A 27,127-nucleotide genomic window follows, 5' to 3' on the forward strand; every position below is an offset into this window, starting at 1 on the left:
TAGAGGATCTGGATCGGCGGAGGCTTGGAGGGCCGAAGGGCCTGTTCCTGTGCTGTAATTTTCTTTGTTCTTTGTTTTTGCAGCGGAGGATGGGATAAGAGAAGTGCACGACCTTCTGTTGATCGACCACTGAAGCTGCTCTAAGCAATGGTTCTAACCACATCGTAAAAAGGAGAAAGAGACACTGTAGAAAGTGCAAAAAATGTATAGGAACAATATCTGAACTGAGAGGTTATACCTATCAGAAAAGACAGAACAAACCAGGGCTCTTACCTCTGGAAAAGATGGAGAGGTAGCCTGATAGAGGTCTTTTACACTTATAAATGGTTTTGATAGGTTAGATGTAGAAAAGATGTTTCCACTTGTGGGGGAGACCAAAACTTTGGGTGGGGGGTGTCATAATATAGAATATAGTCACTAATAAACCCAATAAAAAATTCAGGTGAAATTTCTTGACCCAGAGAGTGTTTAGAATGTGGAACTCACTACCATATCGAGTAATTGAGGCAAATAAAATTTAAGGGGAAGCTAGACATAAGGGAGAAAGGAATTGGATATACTGATAGCGTGAGATGAAGTAGAGTTGGAGGAGGGTCGTGTACAGCATACACACTGGCACAGATCAGATTGGCTAAATGGTCTGGTTTCTGTGCTACAAGATCTACGTACCTCCATTGTTCTCTCCTCTCTCATGCAGAAGGTTGTAGCTTCTGCTCATCAACTCCTTACAGCTGGGGGTGGAGGGGTGAAGAGAAGAGGGGGACAAGGCCCATTTTTATTCATCTTGTTAATCATTTTAGCTCAGCAACTGGAAACAGTCGCTCTCAAAGTAACGAACACTTACGGAGGCAAAGATTTCACTATAAAAGGACATGACTATTAGGTTTCCACACACGCACATGCTGATTATTCACACACAATCTGGGTTGACATGGTTACTGAAATGCCCCTTCCTTCAGATTAACGAAAGAGAGAAAACTTGAAAGAGTCAGCTTTAAAGGCAGATTTGTTTTTAATGTGTGGCAAATGTATTTTAACAATCTAAAAAAGAAATTTGATACAGAAAAAAATAAATTAGCAATTTACAACAAAACAAATCATAGATTTCTTCAGTCCAACATTCTGTTTGATACAAATTACTCAGTAACTCAAGGAACACATGTAAAAAGCATGTAATCCACAGCAGATAGGCAACAAGGTCACAGATTGCTGTAACCCCCGAGCTTCAGCTACTGGAACAGGGACGTAAACTGGTCTGTTCATTTCAGATGATGCAAAATGGGAAATATTTGTGTAATTGCGATCATATTCTCCTGCCACCACCACCCCCCACAGATCTTCTCGTCCTCTCACACGAAGGCAACCAACCCTTGCTGGGCTATGATTCCATGGGAACAAGCCCTCAATCAACTGGCCATTCTTTAGGTTTAAATCCAGACATTGAGCATTCATATTTGAGCTCATTGGAACATCACAGCCAAAGCTGATCTTCTCACCCCATGCCTGCATGTTCAGACCTTCTAGCAAGAGGGTGCGGTGGAGATGGGAAGGTCAATGGATCACGACAGCCAGTGGGAACGCTGATGGTTTCTTCCCCTTCATAGCCCAAGGCTGCTGAAACCAACTGTAGCAACCCTTGACCGCTGCTCCAAGCTTAGGTCAACCAGTTCGGCAGCAGACTGGTCAGAACTGGGGACCACCTCCAAGTATGGCCACTTGATTATAGAAGGTTCTGGGGATGTCCAGTTGAGGTGTTTTAAGATGTTTAAAGGAGTTGATAGGGCAGATAGGGAGAAACTATTTCCTCTGGTGGGAGAGTCCAGAACAAGGGAGCATAATCTCAAAATTAAAGTTAGGTCGTTCCAGGGTGATGTCAAGAAGCATTTCTTCATACAAAGTGTCTTCATACAAAGTGTCGTGGAAATCTGCAACTCTCTCCCCCAAAAGCTGTGCAGACTGTGTGGGGCGGGGGGTGGGGTGGTGGTGGTCAATTGAAAATTTCAAAACTGAACTTGATTGATTTTTGTTAGGTAAGGGTTTTAAGGATTATGGAACCAAGATGGGTAAATAGAGCTAAATTACAGAGCCACCATGATTTAACTGAATGTAAACAACAGGCTCAAAAGGGCTGAATGGCCCAGTCCTGTTCCTACGTTCCCAACAAGAGCTTAGGTGGTTAACATTTCTTTTTCCTTCACTCCTTTCAATCTTTAGCTTATCCTCTTCTCTCCAAGACCCCTTCAACCATTGCGTCCACCTCGCCACCCTTATCAAGCAGAGAAAACAGGCAGGTGACCAACTCATAGGGGTTCAGTGTGGTCAATGCTCTCTGCAAACACAAGTGGCAAATTAAACCCAAACTAATATTGCCCCGTTACACAATTATAAAAATGGATTGACAATTATTGGCAGATATCATGGCATCTTTCTGCTTTTTAAATAAAGAAATTAACTGATGTCCAATTGAGGTCTCAACATCCCCTTTCTACAATCATGTGTTGGTCTACAGGAAATCATAAAAAATAGATTACTGCCCAAATACCCAAAAAAAACTCGATGGTCCCAACTTAGTAATGGGTATATTATTAAATTCCTGTCTGCTCTTTCCCTATCTCCCCAAACCCCCACACAGATATTCACAGGACAGTCCATTTCATAGACTTCATGTGACATGCCTGAAATTAACCAGTAGATAATTGGACAAAATGATGCAACTCCTTTAAACCAAATCGCCTTGCATTGACACACCTACAACAGAACACAAGTTAATATCAAACACATCACCAGGCTGACCTCGACTTTGTGACTCCTCCCTCATGGTGAGCTCTTCTCCTCCCCTCCCTTTTTATACCAAATTCTGAATATCCAGCCTTAAGGCCATTTTGAAATTGAAGAAGTGTGGAGTTGGTGGGGAGCCAGGGGTTAAAAAAAAAAAGATGGGTGGAAGGCTTTTAACCAATAACGCTGAGTCCAGGGCATCCCCGGGTGGGGTTCAAGTACTCATTCAAGATAATGAAAAAATTTCACCAATCAGAAATACATTCAGTCAGAAAGGCATGCAACAATCAATATGAATTGGACAGTACAGAAAAATATACCTAGCAAAAGAATGCTATGGAGACACCATATTCCCCCCTCACATTCCCCAGCTCTGCACAACATTCAAATATGGAATGTTATATTTAGATCATAAACAAACTTTCAGTATTCTGACTGTATGTCAATGCCAAAACTTGTCCAGCACTTAGTCAAAAAATGTGTCATGATGTCAACTCCCTCCCCCCCTCCCCCAGGAAAACACACACACATTCCCTTGCTCTAATCAATTGCAATTTAAAGATTGCATTTGTAGAATTTTGGCCACAATTATAATTAATTGAGCAGTAGAAAAAAATCTATTATAACATTAAACTTCTTCAGCATTTGTTTATTTACACACGACCAAAGGTCTCAGACAGTGGGAAAAATAAATTAACAGGCAAAATATATATAAGTTTGACACATAAATAGTAAACACAGTTTTCAGTCTGCTGTAACTGTCCAATTGTCTTGTACACTTTTTTTGGCAGGGACTGTTACATGGGTGCAAAAGGTACCCTTCACCTGACCAATAACACAGGTATTGCTTATCCAGCCATAGCATTGCTGAAATGCACTTGCTGTAGATTTACTATTCAACAATGGCACAGGCAAACACAATGGTGGTGTCTTGTTACCACAAGTGTTGCAAAGATGCTCCCCCCCCACCCCCCTCATTCACCAATATATTTTCTTTCTCCTTAAAAAAAAGAGCGGGTGGGGGGGGGGAATAGGATATCACTTCTCTTCCTTTTCCACATACCATTATTTCTTAACCTTATCCCTTATCTTACATTTTCAATCTTATCAGCCTGCTTTATATAACCATCTCTCCCTTCCTTCTGCCACTGTTCATTTCAGGGTTCATAGTGCAAGTCTGGGTCACCTAATTAGTGTCTTTCAATGCAGGATCTAGGCCCAATTTTAGACAATTTTCCATGTATTCTTGATGCAAAACATTGCATCAGATTAACAAATAAGTGTCTCCTTGCACTATGCCTTGGCTCCATTCTACTTTCTCTAATCCTTCGTTCACATTCCGTACTCTCATTTTATTCCATATTCTCTTCCTATTTCTCTTTTCAAAGACACATTCTGCAACCTCAGATGCATCTCTATCCAGTTTATCTTCCCTCTCACAGCACATTTGCTTTGACGTCAATCACATACAATGAACCATCATTAGGGCACAGATATAACTCAGAGCCATTCAAATCGTCCCGTTCAGATCAGCTTATTGCAAATCGCCACAGCCTTTTTGTAAACCTCGGTCACATTATCGAGGTCCATGAGGGAGAAGTTGCTGTCGCCCAACTCAGCGAAACACTTCATCTTGCGAAGGCGCGGCCTGCAGTCTGACTCAGAACCGTCCAGGTGGAGCAGGTCGTCCGCGGAGACACAGCTCCGCATCTGGCTGCGTTCCTGCCGCCCCTCGGGGAGGTCAAGCCGGTCAAAGGACTCGGAAGAGAGGATGCTGTCCTCGCTCACCGCACTCGATGGGTAGCTCCGATTTGACGAAAGCCTGATGTCGGAAAAGGCCAACTCGTTAAAAGAGCCCAAGCTCCTCAGGGTGGGACTGCCCATCGCAGAGTCCGTGCTGCTGGAGGAGTATTTCCCGTTGTGTTTAAGGATGCCTTTGCGCCTGCATGTTGTGTCTTTGGAGCCATCGCTGTTGGCATGGTTAGTTTCAAAACTCACCGCCTCAAAGACAGAGGAGTTCTCATAGTCCAGCAAGTCTACCGACTCACTTGGTTCTGGTGAAGAATAATAGCCAGATTCTCTTTTCACAGGCTTCTTCAATATCCCTTTCTTTGGTGCAGGGGCAGCAGCATTGGGCTGTTGGCTATTGGTTTCCACTGCTGAGGAGCTGGAGTCTTTACGAGCAAACATAGTCTCCTCTGAAGGCATGGAGTGATTGACGTTGCCTACACTGTGCGAGCGATGCTCGTAATTGTTCCTTTTCTTCAGTATTCCTTTTGGCCTCTTCAACAGGGACTTGCCCTGGCTTTCGGAGGCCACCCCCTCCTGCAGCGAGTGTGAAATGTCGTTCTCCTTCTTCGATTTCTTCAGCGACCTCTGCCGCTCCAGCGGTGTGCTGTGCTGCTTGAAGAAGCAACGCATCTTTGAGCCACTTTCGAAGACAATACGGGACGACCGCTGCACCCAGTCTAAAGTGATAGTCACCGGCGATTCGCAGTCGCGCACTGACTCCATTTCGCAGACTGGCGTCTTGTACCCCCAGTTCACCCACCAGTGAGTAGCAACGTCTTCAATTGTGGCTCGGCGATCAGGGTTCACCATCAACAGCCAGCGGATCAGCCCACATGCATCTGAGATGTAGTCAAAGAAGAACGTGAATCACTATCATTTCCAATTAATGCAATTGCAACAGTAACACCACCAACAACTTCTATTTATATAGCACTTTTGTGAATTGTCTCCAAGGCACTTTGCAGGAGGACTATCAGACAAAATTTTACAAACCTTATAGGGAGATATTTGGACATGTGACCAAACATTAGGTCAAAGTGGTAGTTTTTAAAGGAGCAGCTTATAGAAGAGAGTAGGAGAGGTGGAGAGTTTAGGGAGGGACTTATAGAGTGTAGGGCCCAGGCAGATGAAGGTACAACCACCAATCAAGGATGCACAACAGGGAAGAATTGGAGGAGTGCAAAGATCTCTGAGGATGTAGGGCAGAAGGAAGTTAGAGATAGAGAAGGACAAGGTCATGGAGGGATTTGAATACAAAAGATCAGAATTTTATATTTGAGATGTTAGTGGACTGGGAACCAATGTAGGTCAGTGAGCACAGGGGTGATGGATGAACAAGACTTGGTTCGAGTTAGGATACCATCTGATACTATTACTTATGTGATATAAGTTCAATAAGACTCAATAACTCAGTCAGAAAGTGCACTTCTTGGTTTGAAACTGAGTCACAGGCACCAGGAAGGTTCCAGGTTTGATGTCTGCCCTAAACACACTTGCTCATCTCACCTGGACTGTATATTTGCCTGGCTTTCACTCCTGATCGCTTATCCTTATAGAAACCGAAATTAAGGAAAACAGTTAGGCTCCTCAGTGATCAGTCTGCTCCTACCGACATGCCTACAATATGTTTACAATGTTACAACAGTGGGAAGCCTTCAAGGGCATGTCAGTGGTTGTAAAGAGCTTTGGGATGTCCTGAGACTGTGAAAGGTGCTATTTGAACGCAAGTCTTTCTTTACCTGAAGGTTTGGTAGGCTCGCGGTATTCGCCATTGGTGATTTGTTTGACCAGGTTTCTGTAATCATGCCCGTCAAAAGGCATGGCGCCATGGACCAACGTATAGAGCAGTACACCCAAGGACCAACTGTCAACCTGCCAAGAGGATGAAAATTCAGGTCACCAGGGAAACCAAATCAAGTAGACTTGAGGCCGGTGATCGTGGTGAATGTAGGATAATCTTCTGTTAAAAACAAAACACTACCCATAAATTGGGTCTATTCACTAAACTGTATGGTTCAGTTCTGTGGTCCTAGTTCAAACCCTGTCTAAACACCTTGCATCAACTTGGCGTATAATATAATGTGGTGTCTTCAGCATAATTCTTAGAGAGTGACCCTCTGACTCTCCTGTGTATGGACAGTGTTATTTTGGTTGCATTTTCTGAAGGCTATTACTAGTGTTTTAAGTTGGATTTATAGAATTGTTACCAGGTTGGCTTAAAGCCAACAAGTGTAAAATGTCAACACTCGTCTTATAAAGGAAAGGACTCACAGGTTTATTTGCTAAACATTCCATAATCAGATGCAATATATTGACGGTTACACAGCTAATTTTGCCTGCTATATACTATAGACCTATTCCAACCCCAACTAAAGTCACAAGACCACACAATTACATAGCATTTACAGCCAGAAATAGGCCATTTGGCCCAACAAATCTATGCTGGTGTTTATGCTCCACATGACCCGGTTACCACCCAACTTCACCTCACCCTACCAGCAAATCCTTCTATTCCTTTCTCCCTCATGTGCTAATCTAACTTCCCCTTAAAGGCATCTATGTTATTCACCTCAACCGCTCATTGTGGTAATCAGTTCCACATTCTTACTACTCTCTGGGAAAGAAGTTTCTCCTGAATTCCTTATTGGATTTAGTGATGACCATCGTATACTTATGGCCCCTAGTTTTGGACATAACACCATGTCACAGTCAAGCCCAGGTCTCCTCTGGAGTTGGCTTAGCCGCTTAGGAAGATCCTTGGTGGGCCTGCAGAGGTGAAAAAGAGGAGCACGATTTCCTACTGGCATGCTGGAGCTCCTTTGAACAGGTAACTTTGCTTGTACCAGATAACTGAGTCCATGAAGAAAAACAGTTTGGGAGTAGGTCTTTACCATTCCGAGGAGCAACTAAAATGCTGCACACTCACCTCAGGTCCCCTGTAAGGGCGGCCATTGACAATTTCTGGAGATGCATACAAGGGGCTGCCACAAAAGGTCTGTAAAAACCGGTCATGGTGGTACAAATTGGAGAGACCAAAATCAGCAATCTGGAAAGGAAAGGTTAAGACTTTAGAGTGGAGAAAGCCATCACCATTGCTTGACCTTTGCCTGTTGTAAATCTGAGTCACATCAAAAATTCAAATGACAACTCACTGTGAGTGATAAGTAGCACGTAACATGTACACAGCACTGCTAAAAGACTCTAAACAAGCAAACAGTGCAATTTGCAGTGTATTTACTTAGGAGAATTATATGTGCTTGGATCAGATCAAGCTGAGGGGAACTGACAGATGGTATGTATGTAATTACATTTTTTATCAGGGTAAGCGAAAGTAGGAGGGGCTAGACCTGGGTCTGGACTGAATAGTCTCCCAGAGGGTCTTTCTGGCCCAGTTTCTGACACACCAGTAAGGCACCAAGCCAAGAATTATTCTTTTTTTATTTTCCAAAAAAAAAAAACCCCCGTGCAATCAGATCCTGACGTGGGAGGCAGCGATAGTGAATTGGTCACTTCCTCCTTTTCTCTGTCCTGCACCAACTTTTACTGCACCAACCGACTGTACCTGGTCCGAGTGACCACTCCTCATGTGTAAGCCTAGACAATGATGGGCAGAAAGCTGTCCTCCCAATGGAGCGTAGTGGATGGCGTCTCTGATTCTGTCCTAGCACATTCAAGCATTTTCAAGCAGGGATGGCAGTAATGAGGGGGAACCCTGCATTTAGATTGCAAAAGGCTGAAAAGCTGAGGAGCAGAAAATACAGGCCGACACTCCCAGTGCCAATACTAAGAGTGCTGCAATATGCTGGAGGTGCCAACTTTTGGATGAGATGTTAAACAGAGGCCCCGTCCACCCTCTTAGTGGACGTGTAAGATCCCAAGGCCGCTGTTTGAAGAGTAGGGGAGTTATACCCGGAGTCCTCCGACAAAGTCTATCCCTCAATCAACATCAATAAAACAGATTATTTGGTCATTATCACATTGCTGTCTGTGGGAGCTTGCTGTGCACAAATTGGCTGCTTCATTTCCCACATTACAAGAGTGATTATACTTCCTCCTTCAATGAAGTACTTCATTGGCTGTAAAGCATTTTCGGATGCCTTGAGGTTGTGAAAGGTGCTATAAAAATGTACGTTCTTTCTTTCTTGGCTGTCTTTCTGCTTCACCTCCCCATTCCTATCTTGGTGATATTGCAGCCAGTTCTAGTGCCCCAGTTGAGTCAGTTAGGCAGCACAGACGAAGGATCCAATCTTGATCCTCTGGCATATGTGGCTCAGTAACACATGGGCACCTGTTCTTACCCAGTAAGCCACTGGGATCGTCTAAACCTCAGAACCATCCGAACAATTCAGCTAACACTTAGGCATCATTCCCATCAAAACACACATGCATTGTGAAAATGCCCTGCAATAAAATCCTTTCCACTGCCTCTTTCAGATGGCGTCTTAAGAAAAGACAGAGGAACAGGAGGAGGCCATTCAGCCCCTCGAGCCTGTTCTGCCTTTGAATTAGGTCATGGATGATCTATATCTTCAATCAATCCACTGCTCCCCGTTCCCCCTCCCTCAATGCTTTCAATTTTATTTTAAGACCATATTAAATATTAACCAGTAATCCGAATGTCAGGGTCAGTTTTGAGCAAAGGTCATGGGCCTCCAGATTATTGAGATAAAATGTAAACAGACTTGGAACATAAGATAGACAACATTGCAAAGTTTCGAGGGACCAATGCAAACGGCACACCCCAGTTAATGGGGAATGCTTGCTTGATGATTGTGTTTACTCCACTGAGCTGCCAGTTATAAGACAGTCGGGCCTTTTGAGTGAAGTGCTCTCACAATTAGCTTCATTGCTTCCTCGGCAGAGAGGAGGAAACCAGCCAGGGTTCCCAGCTCCCGCTCATCATCTAATGACTCCTGCCAATAAGCGCACGGGCACTATTGTCAGGTGGTGACAGGATCAGGTTGTCCTGGGTTGTTTTTACAGGCATGTATCCTGCTGACATTAATGAGGAAACTGGATGCAAGGTCGGGGCAGTGGGGGGAGGTGGGCGAGGAGGGGAGAGGAGAAATACCTGTGAAACTGCACGCAGCACTTTCAGGAGAAAACTAAAGAGAAAAAAGAACTGAAACAAATGCACTGTGCATCGTCATCTTAGAATAAATACAAAGAAAAATTAACATAAGAGATAAGAAATGAGTTGGAATGGACCATTTGGCCCTTCTAGCCTGTCCACCATTCAACAAGATCACGGCTACCTCAACTCTGCCTTCCCACATTATCCCCATATCCCTCAACTCCCTTAGTAGCCAAAAATCTATTGACCTGTCTTACATATACTCCACAACTGATTATCTACAGCTCTTGGAGGTTGAGAATTCCAAAGATTCACCAATCAAATTTGACCAGACAGTATTTCACTGTTGTAACCTGGTTAAATGATTCATTACATAGTTCAGAATCTGTAAATTCTATTTAATTATTATGGAAATCCACTGCACATGGCAAAAAAAGTCTGTGGATTGGAATCTAGTCAATCTGGACTCGTTAACACTCCTTAACATGCATTAATATTCTTCCATTGGCATATTTCTGTTCTTAGAACTTCAGCTAGCAGTAATAAATCAGGAGTGTAATTAAATGAATATTCACAGAGTTCTTTCCCTGTATCACAGAATCATAGAATAGTAGAGATCAGATGGAGGCCATTCAGTCCATCGAGTCTGCACCGGCTCTTTTGAAGAAAGATCCAGTTCATCCCAATCCCCTGGTCTTTCCCCCTTTTTTTTTTTCCTCTTTTCATGAATCAGGCAGTGCAATCCAAATCCAAATCCTAACCACTTATTGTGTAAAAAAGTTTTTCACGTCTCCTGGTTTGTTTGCCAATCACCTTAATTCTTGCATTTTACATGAAACAATGCATTGAACCAAGTGGTTCACTGGAAGGATCAAGTTATCAGTGAGGCAATGCAGTCCCTGGTCTATGTTGATGCAAATTTTTAGGCCAATAAAAATATTAGTATTGCTCCTGCTCCCATTTCTTACACAGACCACATCTGGAGTACTATGCACAGTTCTGATCTCTATTATTACAAAAAAAGATAAAGAGGCAAAAAAGGATTTACAAGCATGCTACCAGAACTGAGAGGTTATAACCATCAGGAAAGACTGGTCAGCCTGGGACTCTCTTCTCTAGAAAAGAGAAGGCGGAGAGGTGACCTAATAGAGGTCTTTGAGATTATAAAGGGATTTAATAAGGTAGATGTAGAGAAGATGCTTTCACTTGTGGAAGAGTCCCAAAACAAGGGGCCATAAATATAAGACAGTCACTAGTAAATCCAATAAGGAATTCAGAAGAAACTTCTTTACCCAGAGAGTGGCGAGAATGTGGAACTTGCTACAACTTGGAGCAGTTGAGGTGAGTAGCATAGATTCCTTTAAAAGGAAGATAGATAAGTACATGACAGAGAAAGGAATAAAAAGATATGTAGATAGGGTTAGGTGAAGTAGGGCGGCAGGAGGCTCATGTGCAGCATAAACAACACGGACCAGTCGGGCTGAATGAAACAGAAAATAGGAGCAGGAGAAGGCCATTCAGCCCTTCAAGCCTGCTCCACCATTCATTATGATCATGGCTGATCATCCAACTCAGTAACCTGTTCCTGCTTTCACCCCATATCCTTTGATCCCTTTAAACCCAAGAGCTATATCTAACTCCTTCTTGAAAACATACAATGATTTGGCCTCAACTGCTTTCTGTGGTAGTGAATTCCACAGGCTCACCACTCTCTGGCTGAAGAAATTTCTCCTCATCTCAGTCCTGAATGGTTTACCCCGTATCCTTAGTTTGACCCCTGGTTCTGGACTCCCCCACCATCGGGAACATCCTTCCTACATCTACCCTGTTAAGTCGTTAGAATTTTATAGGTTTCTATGAAATCCTCGTTCACTCTTCTGAACTCCAGCAAACATAATCCTGACCGACTCAATCTCTCCTCATACGTCAGTCCCGCCATCCCAGGAATCAGTCTGGTAAACCTTCGCTGCACTCCCTCTATAGCAACAACATCCTTCCTCAGATAAGGAAACCAAAACTGCACACAATATTCCAGGTGTGGCCTCACCAAGGCCCTGTATAATTGCAGCAAGACATCCCTGCTCCTGTACTCGAATCCTCTCGCTATGAAGGCCAACATACCATTTGCCTTTTTTACCGCCTGTTACACCTGCATGCTTACCTTCAGCGACTGATGTACGAGAACACCCAGGTCTCGTTGCATATTGCCCTCTCAGTTTATAGCTGTTCAGATAATAATCTGCCTTCCTGTTTTTGCTACCAAAGTGGATAACCTCACATTTATCCGCATTATACTGCATCTGCCATGCAGTCGCTCACTCACTCAACTTGTCCAAATCACCCTGAAGCCTCTCTGCATCCTCCTCACAACTCACCCTCCCATCCAGTTTTGTGTCATCTGCAAATCTGGAGATATTACATTTAGTTCCCTCATCTAAATCATTAATGTATATTGTGAATAGCTGGGGTCCTAGCACCGATCCCTGCAGTACCCCACTAGTCACTCCCTGCCTGATTCCGTACTGCAAATTCTATGTAAAAGAGCGAGGGAAGACAATATCCAATTCAAATCAATGATCATGAGGGTGAACTGGAGCACTAGTTCTTTGGGATAGAATTCAGGTAGTCCTGAACAGGTGGCTCTTAACAGCAGGTTGTCATGATAATGGTTTAAACTCTAATTGGGCACTGATCATAGGTCTATAGTGGTCATGATCAATCTCGACTTGGGCTGATTCAGAAGTTAGGAAGGTTGGGGAGGGCAGAGGAAGTGAGATTGTCACTATTTTTCTGAAACTCTTTTCACTTGCAAAGCGACTGGGACTGAGAGACTCTCTGAGATAGCTGGATTTGGGAGTGTTTGCAGCAGTTGCTAGGTGACAATGTGTTTTTGCTACACTGACCTTTTATAGATCCCATCACACCACAATCCCATTATTGGTTTGCTGGTGAACAGAGAGGCTGCAGTTACTACTTTAATCAATTTAGTCTGCGGCAGGCAAGGCAGGATTTATTGAACCGCAGAGTACTGTACTAATGCAGAGACAGAAACAAATTGTGATATGGAGCAGATTTCCAGACAAGGACACCTTGTTTCAACCCCTTCCGGAGTGAAATAAAAACCATGTGTAACTTTAAAACTTTACCCTTTAGAAAATTGGAGAAGCATCCACATTCCGTCACAGAATCAGGGCACAACACCCTCTTTACTCTAGATACAGTTTCCCCTGTGCATACAACCAACAACAACTTGTCTCTATATAGCGTCTTTAACATACTAAACACCCCAAGGTGCTTCACAGGAGCATTAACTAAAAATTTGACAATGAGCCACATAAGGAGATATTAGGACAAATGACCAAAATCTTGGTCAGGGGTAGATATGGAGGAGTATCTTAAAAAGGAGAGAAAGGTAGAGAGGCTGAGTGTTTGGAGATGGAATTCTAAGGCTTAGGGCCCAGGCAGCTGAAGGCAGGGTCACCAATGGATAAGTGATTAAAATCAGGGATGCTTAAGAGGCCAGAACTGGAGGAGCACAGGTCAAATAATTATGCCCTCAACTAGAACATCCCGATGCCTTTATACATGATCTTCAGGCCAGGCTCTCTGATAGACAACATGGTATTGGGAATTATTGTTTTAAAAAAAAGATGCACAATTACAAAAGTACATTTTAATAGTCCTGGTTTCTTTGGGGATTTTTATCTGTACGTTGATACCAGCATGGAGAGCTGTAGGGGGTTATAGAGATAGGGAGGGGGCCGGGCCATGCAGGGATTAGAAAACAAGTCAATCACATGAGTCAGGGGTACTTTACCCCTTTATCCTTGAAACTGTTGTCCCAATACTAGTGTATCCCTGCTGAAGCTGTATTCCGTACCTTGACGTTCCCGGTGGCATCTAATAAGATATTCTCCAGCTTCAGGTCCCGATGCACAATTCCATTCTGGAAAATAGGAAACCGCACCAAGATCATAAATTTTCAGCTTTGCTCAAAAGAGGATGTTCAGAGACAGTCAAACATTTCTGCATTAATCCTGGATTTGCTACATACTTGGAGATTTAGCTAGCAGAAGCATGGGAGTTTCGAGTTCCCCCTCCCCCGTCCCTCTGTGCAGCGAGTGCTGAATGGTTCTAATTCGAGAAGGGCTCCAAACTCCCACAGAGACGGAATTAACCGCATTGTCCAATTGTTTGCACTTCTTTAATTGGCTTGCGCACTCTCCATGCTGCTCAACTTGCTAACGCCAGCCAGCTACCTGAACTGGAAAAAGCAGGCACGAAATCCTGGAGCTCCCCCAAAGTTCAGGATGTCTACCTGCAGATCCAGTGAAGAGCCTACAGGAGGATGCCCAGCAGGAGGGCTGACATAGTCCCAGCAGCAGTGGGGTTCTGGCATCTTACAGTCAATGCCTCCAGCTTGTTTTTAAACCTCCCCAATTTTTCTTCCCACTTCTCCTGAAGCTGCTAGCTCCTGCTAGACCACAGCTCTTCACACTATTACCCCACTCCAATAATGTCCATATAGCTATCGGTCCCACAATACCCAGAAGACTATGCAAAACCAGATGGCACAACAGCTGCGCCCAATCCCATCTGCCCTAGGGTTGCCAATCCTCCAGGATTGTAACCTCTGGGAATTAATCTTCTGGACAACTCGGGAGAAAAATCATGGGAAATTTTGTTTCTAATTTCTTTGGATGCTTTTGTTTATTTAAAATACATAATTCTTTGGGATGCGGGCATCACTGTCAAGACTGTCATTAATTACTATCCTTCGTTGCCCCCTGAGAATGTGGTGAAGGACCTTCTCCTTGAACCATGGCAGTCCATGTGATGAAAGCAATACCACAGAGTTACTAGATTGGGAATTGGACACAGAGATGAACATGTATCTGTTGAAAATAAAGGATGTTTGACTGGGCCAGGGCAGACAGAGGCAGCAGGTCACATGTTGAAACCTTCAGGAAATAGACCCAACTGGAGTTGGCATTCCCCGAATCCTCATCCAACACCAACAAGCTCCAATACCTCAAGGCTGCCCTGGATTACAAAAGGAATGGCGAGCCTGATTGGTCCTGGGTTAAGCAGGGGAAAATCCAAAGAATAACTGTGGATTTCCCTCTGATGCTCTAGCCGAGATCAGCACGGTTGAAAATCAAACTTGGACCCTATATGTTATCGTGCAATGGCAAGTGGTGCTTTTAGCCTCTAGACTATTGATTGATACTGTCTGATGTACTGAAAATAAGGTAAGGTGACATTTTTAGATGAAACTCCAGCTTGGCTTTTTTTTTTTTTGGAGGCCTAATATTCATTGTGCACGTTTTGACCCTAGGCATCAAATCCCAAACAATTGCCTGTTTAAGACTCTTGGTTCCTCTTGAATGAAAGAGTGTTTGAACAAGGGCCCTGAAGATTTCATTCCCTCTAGAGTCTGATCCAAAGAAAACTGGAAAATAAGTCAAGACTTTTATGTGGAGGAGGCGTGGAAGGCATAGCAGAATGACCTTTCACCTCTGGCATGCCTTTCCCCCCACCCTTCCCACCACCAACCCACCGCCCCCCACCCCATCTTCCTCCACCTGCGTCGACTGCAGGGCTTGTAAATTAGGCTCAATTAGAAACAGGCTTTGTCTGATCCCTGTACACGACTTGTACTTCCCTAATGCAAAGTGGCACAATGCCAAGACACACAGCACACAGGCTAGCTCTCTCCAGCAGGTTGCCTCACTGAGACCAACACACCTGGGAACCAATCATCAGCCGCTGTACAAAAGAGAAAAACAAACCTTCCCCTCTAACGCACCCCATCCCACCCCCACCAGAGTCCTTTCGCAGAGCTTCTACAACATGTTACGAGGAAGGGGACTGAAATAATAGAATTATTACTAATCAGGAACAATCGTCTATTTTGAGCCGGTCGAGTTGGGTTGCCGACATCTGTTTCAATTTTTTGGATTTTAAAAAGACCCAGGTGGCTGGAAAAGCTTTCTGCGTGTAGCCGAACACGAAGAAATCACAAGAGGAGCTTGTTGTAGACCACGCTGGATTATTTGGGAGGAAAGAAACAGGAAATTCAAGTGTTGAGTCGTTCTCCTTTTTAAAAAAAAAAATACCCTGTACATATCTATTTTTTTTGTACAATGTTCTTGAGTGGGGACAGAACATACAGGGACTGAGATTAATTAAAGGGGCCTTCGCCAGGTGGTCTTTTAGCTTTTTGATGCACAGAGGGGTACACGGTAATGGTGGAAGTGCCCAGACAATGGTAGCATAGCAGTCAATGATGCAAGGGTAAACTCAGTGAAGAACACAGTAACAGAAGGAGGCCATTCAGCCCCTCGAGCCTGCCCAGCCATTCAATTAGATCATGGCTGCCCTGGACCTCAAATTCATTTAGCTGCCTTTGTTCCAGATCCTTGGATACCCTTACTCAACAAAAATCTATTCATCCCAGTTCTGAAAACTCCAGCTGACCCTACAGTATCCACAACCTTTTTGGCAGAAGAGACTGAAACAAGTGCTTCCCGATTTTCTTCCTAAACCGCGTAGCTCTAAGATTATGTCCTTTTGTTCTTGATTCTCCCACCAGAGGAATTACTTTCTCTGTACCAACCCCATTGAAACCCTCCACTGTTTTAAAAAGAACTCAATCCCCTATACTCAAGCCAAACTCATGCATCCTTTCCAACCTGGGTGGGGGTCCTGACCCTAATCGTCATCCAGTCACCTTTACAGGAAAACACATGTGGGTGGGAGGAGACCCTGATGTTATATACTCACTTAGCCATTAAATGTCTTGCCAATACTGACTGCCTGGCCCTCACAAGAAGGGCTCTGATTAGACCACACCTGATACAGGAGTGAGAGGAGGGGAAGGAGGAAAGAAAAACTGTAATGTTTTTTTAATTACAAGTAAAAATGTTTCTTGATCTCATATTCCGAGCTCTGGTTTCAATAGGAACAAAAAAAAACACCGTCACTCTCCCACGCATTCCTCAGCTTTAGCTTCAACGTGACGGTGACTGCATTCTTGTTGGTTTAGTTATTGTCAAAAACATGGGGGTTAGGTTACAAATGAATACGAATGGGGAAAAACAAACATTCAAAAAGAGAAAACACTTTGTGACGCTTCCCCTTTTTATTTTTAAAAGACACGTCACTTTGACAGCACCATGATATTTGGTTCTTGGGGAAATTCAGCTTCCAAAACAGTCAAGCACTCATTCCCCACCCCCCAGAACACATTATTATTTACATCAAAGTCAGCCAGGAGCAATTGCCACTGTCGGGAAATTCAGATTGGCCTGTGTGTCATAACCTGTTAACACACCCAATATGCTCATTCTATTTTAAACAGAATATCATTCAAACCTGTGACTTTATCAGTGAAGAATCTGGTTACACCTTAGATAATGGTTTGAAAACAGTCTGGTTCCCAGTGGCCTTCATTAAAATACAATGCATGACAGTTTGAGGGTTTTACTTTCTGTTATCTCCTCCATTCCCAGAGCAACTGACTTGCGCTGGGGATACAGTGTTCCATTGCTGCTGGGGTACAGTTCCATTGGTGCCAGCAGCCCTGTGGTCCCTCACCCAAGCGGCTGTTCTTCAAGCTCGAATAGTGAGCATCAGCAGGCTATTTGACCAGAGGGGGCTTCGTGCCCAAGGTCAATCCTGACTCAGCAGACAGCAGCCTGTGCGTATTCTCCAGCACAGATCACCTGGCTAATTTACCCACCCTTACCCATCCCGTGCCCGCAAAACAAACATGTAAAGGGGGCTGGGGGAAAAGAGGAGCTCAACCCAGCGGCTTTCCTGTCTAAATATCTTAGTTTAATATTGTGGTTGGAATTGCCAAATGAATCACGAGAGAGTGTGAGAGAGTGTGAGAGAGAGCGAGAGAGTGAGCGAGAGAGTGAGCGTGAGAGTGAGCGTGAGAGTGAGAGAGAGTGAGAGAGAGTGAGAGAGAGTGAGAGAGAGTGAGAGAGAGTGAGAGAGAGTGAGAGAGAGAGTGAGAGAGAGAGAGAGAGAGAGAGAGTGAGTGAGAGAATGAGAGAGAGAATGAGAGAGAGAATGAGAGAGAGTGAGAGAATGAGAGAGAGTGAGTGTTTCATTCAGCTGTGTGGGTGGAAAAGTGTTAACTGATTTCAATAGGGCCGACACAGCCCATAGAAAATCAATTTGTGTCAGAACCCCTTATGTCACCCACCCAGAGAGACAAGCTGTTTAGCAGATGCCACCCAATATCATACCTTGTGACAGTAATGGATGGCAGATACAATCTGCCTGAAGAAATGACGGGCTTCTTGCTCAATCAGGCTCTGCTTTTCATTGATGAAGTCGTACAGGTCGCCCTTGCTTGCGTACTCCATGATGATCACAATTTTATCTTTGTTTTCAAAAACTGAAAGGAAATTATGTAAAAAGTCCTTAAGTTTACAGAATATTCCTTTGAAGTTTCAAAGGCACTTGCTATTCCATAAACATCATCAAACCTCATTACAAGCTCGTGTCGCTACGGAAACAAAGCTTTGCTAATCGAGTTCAGAGTTCACCAGATGGTAACAAAACTGGCAGTTGTAAGAGCCACATTTAAATAACTCAAATTGTTGGAAGAGTCTTTCAAGTAAAAAAAAAAGGGGAAATTTGCCCATTTCCACTGCCCCAGCGAGGAGCTTCAGTCAACGGGAGACTAAGCAATGAGCCGACAGAGCTGATCCTCCAGTTGGCTCTCCCTTTGGGCACAGATTCCCTCTGGGAGTCACAAATTCAGTAAAGTAAAATCGCCCTTGAATACAAAAGAGGCAATAAACACTCAGGAACAGAAATGAAAGATTTTTTTTTTAATACAAAATCTGCAACTTTACCGTGAACATGTAAACTTGAATAAGCTGGTTGATTGCTGAAGGACTGCCCTCACCACCCAGTTGGCAGGCACACAGCCCAGTGTGGTACTGAACCACCTACACCACAAGAATCGCAGGTTTGACTGTTCCAAGTCAACTGAACCCAGCTGAGGGCAGCAATGAGGGTGCTCCTACTGTGCCCTGGCTTGGCAACAGGCGAGTAAAAATCAGGCTGGGTTCCCACTCCTGATGGGCACCAGGTGACCTCTGTTGGAAAGTATGTGTCGGCAGGCTTTGGGTATGGATAGGATCAGGGTTGGCTGTATTCCCCCCCGTGGTCAAATAGCCCAAACATGGACACAGTGATGGAAGAGTCTCTGTTTCTGTGGAAATGTACTGACACCCAATGCCAATCACTGCAGGTGACCCCTAGATTCGCTGTCAAATCCTGTTCACAATGGAATATTTTGACCTCCCATCATCTGCCCATTGATGCCAAATCTCACGATTTGCAAGTAAAATTGCCTGCACTCACTGCCCGTATAGCACACAGCCACTTTGGTCACGGAATTTAAAATAAAAACTTTCAGATTCTTAATAATCAGAGCAGATAAAGTTTGTCAAAGGCAGATGAGTCACAATCTTCACAACAATGCAGCAAAAAGGCCAAGGAACTCCCTCTCTTTCTCTCTCTCTCTATAATATAGAACAATATCTATTACACATCACCACCCACTCACTGAGAATAGAGTCATTATTTTTAGTTCAACAACAAACTACAACTCAATATCTAATAAAAAAAACAATCAAACCCCACCCCCGAAATTCTGAGTTCCCTGATCTGCCACCTGGAGTGCAGTGGAATGCACTTGCCCCCTGCTCAATGTCCCAACTCCGGCCTCACCAGAAACAGCTGGGTCTTAAAAAAAAGAGAGTAGAGAGTAGGATGTTGGCTTGGAGGAGGTCAGACAATGGTTTGCACCAGTAGGGCCTGGAAAATGTGGGGGTGGGGGTGCAGGGTGGGTGACTACTCCTGCAGAATTGAAAGTAGGACCAGTGTGTAGGAAAGGTGAAGACAGGACTTCACCAAATTCTTTGTACTGAAATTAAACACGGGTGGAGGGAAAGATGGGGGAAAGTGAAGGGAAATAACACTGAGAGTGGGCACCTGCCAAAACCGCAGCTAGAACTCATGTAGGAGGGGCCATCACTAGTCGGCATTCCCTGAACTCCCAGGGCCCCTCGCCAATTCAAAATGAGATTTAATGATCTCACCAGTTTAACAAAGGCCAGTGTGATGGCTGCAAGCTAATTAATGCAGATTTTCAACATTTCAGACAGCACATCTTTCTTCTAAAATTACATTCCCAAGACAAAGGGTTTCACTCAGTATATTAAATGATCTGTCGTGACCAGCTCATAGAAAGCTTCAGTTTAATAGACACAGCCGCCTACAGTGTGTGTTCACTGAAGCCTCGCTATCTCTCTGTGTGAACTGCATGAGAAGTGACGAAAGTCCTGCGGTAGCCGTCACATTAAACAGGCAGCGACCGACAATAAGTAGCGTTCTTTAGTCTTGCAGGAAAAGGTTGTGTGCAATTCCCGAGAAGGACAGTCTACAGGAGGAGGAACAGGATAAGGAGGAGGAGGAGGAGGAGGAGGAGGCAGCAGCAATATGAATCGCATGCTATAGGGGATGGAGACATAGTTTGTCCTGAGTGCCATTTTCTGAGGACACCCTTACAGGAAGCCAATAGGAAAAATAAAGTAGACGGCAGAAAACGAACAACACTTATTATTCTTCATCTCCACTAGAGGCTGAATGTAAGGAAGGTGCTAGAGAGAAAGGGGAACCAAAGCCAGCGACCTCAATATCTGGCAATACTGACAGGAATTGGTCCACTCTACATTTTGTTTTATGCGTTTTATAGGATGTGGGTGTCGCTGGCAAGGCCATCGCTAATTGCCCTTGAGAAGGTGGTGGTGGTGAGCTGCCTTCTTGAACCGCTGCAGACCATGTGGGGTAGGTACAGCCTACCAGTTCCAGGATTTTGACCCAGTGACAGTGAAGGAATGGCGATATAGTTCCAAGTCAGGATGGAGTGTGGCTTGGAGGGGAACTTGCAGGTGGTGGTATTCCCATGCATCTGCTGCCCTCGTCCTTCTAGGTGGCAGAGGTCACGTGCATGGAAAGCATGCATGCATTAATCCCAGAGAGGCTTACTTGGATAGTTTAGATGAGGAACAGAGTGATTCACAACTCAAGAAAGATAATGGGTGAGGAAGTGGGAGGTATAGTTGGATACATTTGAGTAATGACTGGTTTATTGAGCATTCAGACAATGATCCCAAGAGGTCCTACTGTGAATGCTTCTCGGACACCACATCCATATGATGGTACTGCAAAGATTCTCTGACAATGTGCAGCAGCTGTCAGCAGTGTTGAGAGAGTCCAATGCCATTCTTTGTGAAAACATCAGAGAGTGTTCTCTACAATGCAGAGCATCCTGGAACAAGTGGCAGCTTCAAGAACCTCTGCACACGTCCCACAGATGATGGAGGGCTCCCTGGACCCATAACTCATGGATATATTTAGGAATGTTATTCTGGGGCTGTTGGTTTAGTATGTCTAGGAGAGTCTGGATCTCCTGAGGTTCTGCTCATGAACATGACTTCCTCATTGGCTTGCTGATTCTTTCCAAGCAATAAAATCAGAAGGGGAATCCCCTTGGGGAAAATCAGTCTGTAGAGTCCCCCTTCACTTTAGAGAAATTCCCCAAAGTAAAAAAAAACAAGAGTCTTGAGGAAAGTTTCCGAATGAAACTAGGAGCTTCATAAAGAGCAATAAAAACCTGACACAAGATCAATCCAAGATAAACTTTATGAATTCCTGTCTAATAGCGAAATGAAAGAGCAATTCATCTTTAAGATTCCAGTTTCAGCCCTCACCATCTTTCTACTGGTATATGTCATATCAACAGATCCTTTGGTAGAAATGACAGTCTGAACCCATTATTTGCCTGGCTGTACTTTAGCTAGAGCCCAGGTGCATCTTACACTAGTCCTCATGTCCAGTGAAAACCTCGGGCGTAAAACTGGCAGGTTCTGCCCCCCTCCCCGGTTAAAACTGTCAGGTTTGTGAACCATCAAACCATCAAATTATTGGAACCTTGTTTATACCTTAGGACACATTTACTCGATAATGTTGGTTAAACAAAGTCAGCAGATGTCTCTTTGCAACTGAAAATACAAGTCACTATCCACCTGGCTGGTCGTACTCATTCCCCAGTTTGAATTCCTTCTACTGTTCTTCCATTTCTGGTGAGACATTAAACCGAGGTGGATACAAGAGATCCTATGGCATTATTTCGAAGAAGTGCTGGGAATTTCTCACCGTGCCCTGGCCAATATTTATCCCTCAGCCAACATCACTAAAAGAAACAGATTATCTGGTCATTATCACATTGATGTTTGTGGGAGCTTTCTGTGCACAAAGTGGCTGACGTGCTTTCCCTACATTACAGCAGTGGATACACTTCAAAAGTACTCAATTGGCTGTAAAGCGCTTTGGGGCATCCCGAGGTTGTGAAAGGTGCTATAGAAATGCAAGTTCTTTCTTATTCACTGTCTAGACTCACACATTGTTGATTTGGACAAGGCAAAGGCCCATCAGCACTAGAGGAACAGCTGGTGCCCAGAGAGGAGAAGCAGCTCTGCATCAGCCAGGTCGAGAGAACAAAACAAAACCCAAAAAAAAAGTGTCAGATTTGGGTCGAGTGAGTGTTGTTTATGACAAGGAGCAGACACCAGAGAATGATGGCATGATCCAACCCAATGGAAATTTCCCTCATTTCCATTCACTGAAGTCATGGCAATAATAGGGGCTGGATGTGATTGGAGGGATAATGAACAAAGGAATGCGTGCCAGCAAGAAAGAATGTGTAAATTCACAAAACAGTCCAACCTTGGAAAAGGTCAGCAATTTCCTCTTGGCTGGGGCTTTGTTAAAGCACCAAACATTAGATTTGCAGAATTTCCCGTCATAGAGAGAGGAAAAAAAAAGCTCGAGTTTCAATCTCACACCAGACCCGTTATCTCATTACAGCAACAGAAAGCACTCAGCACTATAAGGAAATGCAATCAGGGGCACCTACTTATTGCAACTAGTCACGATACTCCCGTTTCAGCAACAGCCAATAAAACCATCTATCACTGTCTTTTGCTGACTGATTATCCTCATATCCAAGGTGCAAAATCATATCAAGTGCAATACTGGCAACGCATGTGTTTTGTTAAATATGAAGTTAATTAGCTGTGTACCCACTCTGTACCAATTTGAGTAGTGACAATCTGCAGTATTGTGCCTATGCTGTACAGGAATAGTTGTCTCTCAAAATGCCCACTCTCACTCAGGCACACCTTTGTGCCCCAGTGTTCATTTTTGTTGTGAGCCTAGTGGCGGTAGGCTATTCAGCTGTGCAGGGCATCGTGTGGCAGGCCAATACCCTCCAATCTTCATCCGACATCCGTACACGTGCAGCTGCCAGCAAGGCGACAGGCTGCTGGGGGTGGGGTGTCAAACAAGAAGGAAGAAATCTAGCTGATTTTCCCAGTTCCTAGCTCATGGATACTGAAGGGGCATTAGGACCCTGAAAGCTGATTGAGCAGAGGCCAAGGATCGCACTGGGTCATTTGGGGCAATGGGGACTGAGATCGGCGAGGATGACCTACAAGTCCACCAAACTGCAGCCTGTCGAGGGAGGTACAACAAAAAACCCCACGCACAAAAACACCACCGCCGATGTATCCAGCAGCTCCCACGATGCGGGCTATTTGCTAAAAAATAGCAAGAGGCACTTCATAAATCAAGCAGCGCTCCGTGCTTTACAACCCACTTAAAAGCATTAAAAAAAACAAACAACGTTTTTATTTAAAGATCAAGGAAGGGAAGACTGCCAGTGGAGTTATTGGGACTATTGGAGACAGCTGTGCACTTTACACAAAGCAGACCCAGCTCCCCACACACCCCACAGGCCGGTGCTCACGCACATACAACACAATCTAAAATTACAGGTGAACTTCATGCGGACAAATACAAGTGTTTCAGTTGGAGTCATTTTTCTGGTGTTTTATTGGATTGTTTGATTTCCTCATTTATTGCTGCCTTTCTCCCAGAGGGTGTGGGCCCACTCCTGGGGTAGAATGGGGAACAAGACTCTCCAGGATCCTATCTCATGGATCATTCCAAAGTATGGGATACTGGCTGGTGATGGAGGGGGGGGGGGGGGGGGTGGGAGGAGGAGCCGCGGGCTCAGGGCTCAGTTCCCAGCGTGCTGCCCATTTCCCATTGCAACTCAATTGCTGGTTGACATTCACTATCTAGGCTCACATGCATAGAACAATATTCACATGTGGTACAAGAGGGCTGACCGCACTGGGGAATAAAATCTTCCACCACTGGAGTTAGCGGGGTTTAAATTTGGAGCGCCAATTTTTGGGAGCCTCCCCTTCCTCGGCACAGGTCTAATATGCTGGCTGCCTCGGGGTAAACCAATGGTTTGAAGGGAAATCTGAAGCAGACATTTAGACTCATTATTGCTACGTGAAAGAAAGACTTGCACAACTTCATTACAATCCATTAAGCACTTTTGAAGTCACTGTTTTAATGTAGGAAAGGAAGCAGCCAATTTGTGCACAGCAAAGTACCACAAACAACAATGTGATAATGACCATCTTATTAGTGATGTTGAATGAGGGATGAATATTGACCAGGACACCATGGAGAGCTCCCCTGCTCTTCTTCGAACAGTGCTGTAGGAACCTTTTACACCCACCTGAGACACCACATGGGCCTCAGTTCAACGTCTCATCCAAAAGATATGCAAAGGGCGTAATACTTGCTTTAGCTGTGGATAAAGGACGCTTTGCACTTGTCCTTTCCTAATATGGCAGGCGACCATCTACCAATCAGATGTGTGCATGCGCTTCCTCCACATCATATCTGGGGCCTTTGGAGGCCACGCAAGGCCTGAAAAATGGATGCAATTGGCCCAATTTAAACCCCAGCAAGTTCAGGAAAATAAGGGGAGAATATTGACAGATGGGGGATGGTATGGGGAATGTCTTCTCTTTTATTTGGGAATCAACTCGGGAAGTGACCAATGGTCAGCAAGTATGCTTGGAATTCAAAGCTTCCATCAGCTTCCATATAATCAGTCAGTCAGTATGGTCAAAGCCTAGGCCTACCTTCATAGATGTTGATGATGTGTGGGTGGCTGAGTGATGACATGATCTCAATCTCTCGGCGAATATGGACCAGGTCCTGCTCATCTTTGATCTTGTCTTTGCGGATTGACTTAATGGCAACCTACGGAAATAGAAATGGGTGCCTTTTAATTGATTTTAATTCACCCAAGACATGCTTCGATTTTACAAATCACCATCCTCATGTCTAAATCCCTCCATGGCCTCCCCCCTCCCTATTTCTGAAACCTCCTCCAGCCCTACAACCCGAGATCTCTGCGCTCCCCCAATGTTGGCCTTTTAAGCATTCCCACTTATTTCGCTCGACCATTAGTGGCCATGCCTTCAGCTGCCTAGGCCCCAAGCTCCATAATTCCCTCTCTAAACCTCTCCCTCTCTGTCCTCCATTAGAACACTCCTGAAAACCAACCTCTTTGGCCACCTGTCCTAATGTTGCCTTCTTAGAGCCAATGTCTTTTATTGGATTATACTCCTTGTGTGAAGACACTTCACTACGGCTAGATAATTCCAAGTTATTGCTGACCCATGCATCCAAATGTTAAACCCAAGAAGTTGCAAGGTCCTCAAATATGAACCCAGGATGGGCCGTCCATGCCCAACTAGCAACTCTGAACAGTATGGTGCCAAACACCACCCGGGGTTAATCAAAACACAGGAAGCCAAGAGATTTAAAACAATACAGAAAATGCTGCAACTGCACACCCAGTCAGCATATGCAAAGTGAAAGGACAGGATTTGGTGAGTTAGGGTGTGGAACATTCATTGCAACTGGCACAAACTTGAAATGTCATAACGTGTTTTCCCTCTCTCTTTACAGATGCTAACTGACATGCTTTCACCATTTGCAGTTTTTTCTTTTGATTTTATAGGAAAAAAATCAAGGTGCTGAATCTTCACCTCCGTCTGATAGGCGATATTCCTATGGCAGGTTTTTTTTTTGGTAACAGAGACTGAGGCAGTGGTTGCTGAGAATTAGCATGCAGCATCATAGAGCTGGGATGGATACAGGATCCAGCATCTTAAACTGCCTCCAGTTCCTGATTGGAGTGACAACAACTTGCATTTATATAGCACCTTTAACAGTTAAAAAAAATCAAGGCACTTCATGGGGAGTGTTATCAAAAAAAATTTGACACGGAGTCACATAAGGAAATATTAGGACAAGTTACCAAAAGCTTGGTCAAAGGGATGGATTTTACCGGGTGTCTTGTAAGAGGAGAGGGGTGGAGAGGTCTAGGGAGGGAATTCCAGAGATTCAGGTCCAGGCAGCTGAAGGCATGACCGCCAATGGAACAGCGATTAAAATTGGGAATGTACAAGAGACCAGAATCAGAGAAGCGCAAAGATCTGGGAAGGTTTTAGGGCTGGAGGAGGCTACACAGATAGGGAGGGGTGAGGCTATGGAGGGATTTGAACACAAGGATGAGAACATTTAAGATCAAGGTATTGCTGTACCATAAACCAGCATTCCAAAGAGAGATTACAGATGCGGGAGAGGCAGGTCAGAGGGCGGAGGGTGAAAGTCAATTAGTTAGTTACATGGAGAATTGTGATGCAGGTGTCCTCTGTAGGTTACAACTCAAAATATTCAAAATCCTAGGGTTTGGTAAATAGAATCTGCAGGTTACCAAACTACTTCCTTAATTTGCAGTCATTGATTCTCCATTGGTATAGCAAGGCCAACTACTTTAGGTGGGGAATAATTATGTACATACTCTGGGTGCATCTTGCACAACCGGTTAATTTATAAACTCATTCCATATCTTGACCGCTGTGAAAAACATGATTAAGCAGGGCTTTTTGTGGCAGGATGCCCAATGACTGTGCCAGTTGTTCCAGCTTTACCCAGCACACAAACCAGAAAGCAACCAAGTAAAGAGACATACAGCACCGAGAGACTGCTGCACTGTCAGAGGTGCCATCTTTCAGATGAGATGTTAAGCAGAGATTCCATCTGCCCAGCTGGATGCAAAAGATCCCAAGGCTGCTACTTCGAAGAGTGGGGAAATTCTTCCCGGTGTCCTTCTCAATATTTATCCCTCAATTGACCTCCCCAAAACAGATTACCTGGTCATAGTCACTGCTGTTTGTGGGAGCTTGCTGTGCACAATTTGGCTGCTGTGTTTCCTACATTACAACAGTGACTGTACTTCCCAAAGAAGAGTATTTATTGGCTGTAATGCACTTTGGGATTCGCTGAGCCTTTCACACTGGGAGCATTTGAGTGCCAATTATTCAGAGCACAATGTAAAAATTATAAAGTGGCATTCCGCTAAGAATACAGGTATTTTCACTGGTGCCTGGCACAAATTCCAGGACACTGAGGATGGAGGGTTTCCTGCCCCTCGTTTGCTCAGTTTAGAAGTTT

The 27,127-nt window shown here is 44.3% G+C and overlaps 1 protein-coding gene across 3 annotated transcripts in view; it reads right to left on the reverse strand.

Annotated features, from left to right (window-relative positions):
* Positions 1–993: 993 nt before the first annotated feature.
* Positions 994–27,127, reverse strand: part of nuak2 (NUAK family, SNF1-like kinase, 2) — a 41,236-nt gene continuing 15,102 nt past the window's right edge. For all 3 annotated transcript variants that reach the window (XM_068057462.1, XM_068057461.1, XM_068057463.1), the window contains exons 3-8: positions 24,742–24,862; positions 17,902–18,053; positions 13,524–13,589; positions 7,496–7,615; positions 6,309–6,441; positions 994–5,408 (exon numbers count right to left, since the gene is read on the reverse strand). In XM_068057462.1, the coding sequence (XP_067913563.1) occupies positions 4,303–5,408; positions 6,309–6,441; positions 7,496–7,615; positions 13,524–13,589; positions 17,902–18,053; positions 24,742–24,862 (1,698 nt within the window). In that variant the 3' untranslated portion in view covers positions 994–4,302. The remainder of the gene's footprint in view (positions 5,409–6,308; positions 6,442–7,495; positions 7,616–13,523; positions 13,590–17,901; positions 18,054–24,741; positions 24,863–27,127) is intronic.

The sequence above is a fragment of the Heterodontus francisci genome, chromosome 25 (genome assembly GCF_036365525.1).
Source record: "Heterodontus francisci isolate sHetFra1 chromosome 25, sHetFra1.hap1, whole genome shotgun sequence".
NCBI classification, from domain to species: Eukaryota; Metazoa; Chordata; class Chondrichthyes; order Heterodontiformes; family Heterodontidae; genus Heterodontus; species Heterodontus francisci.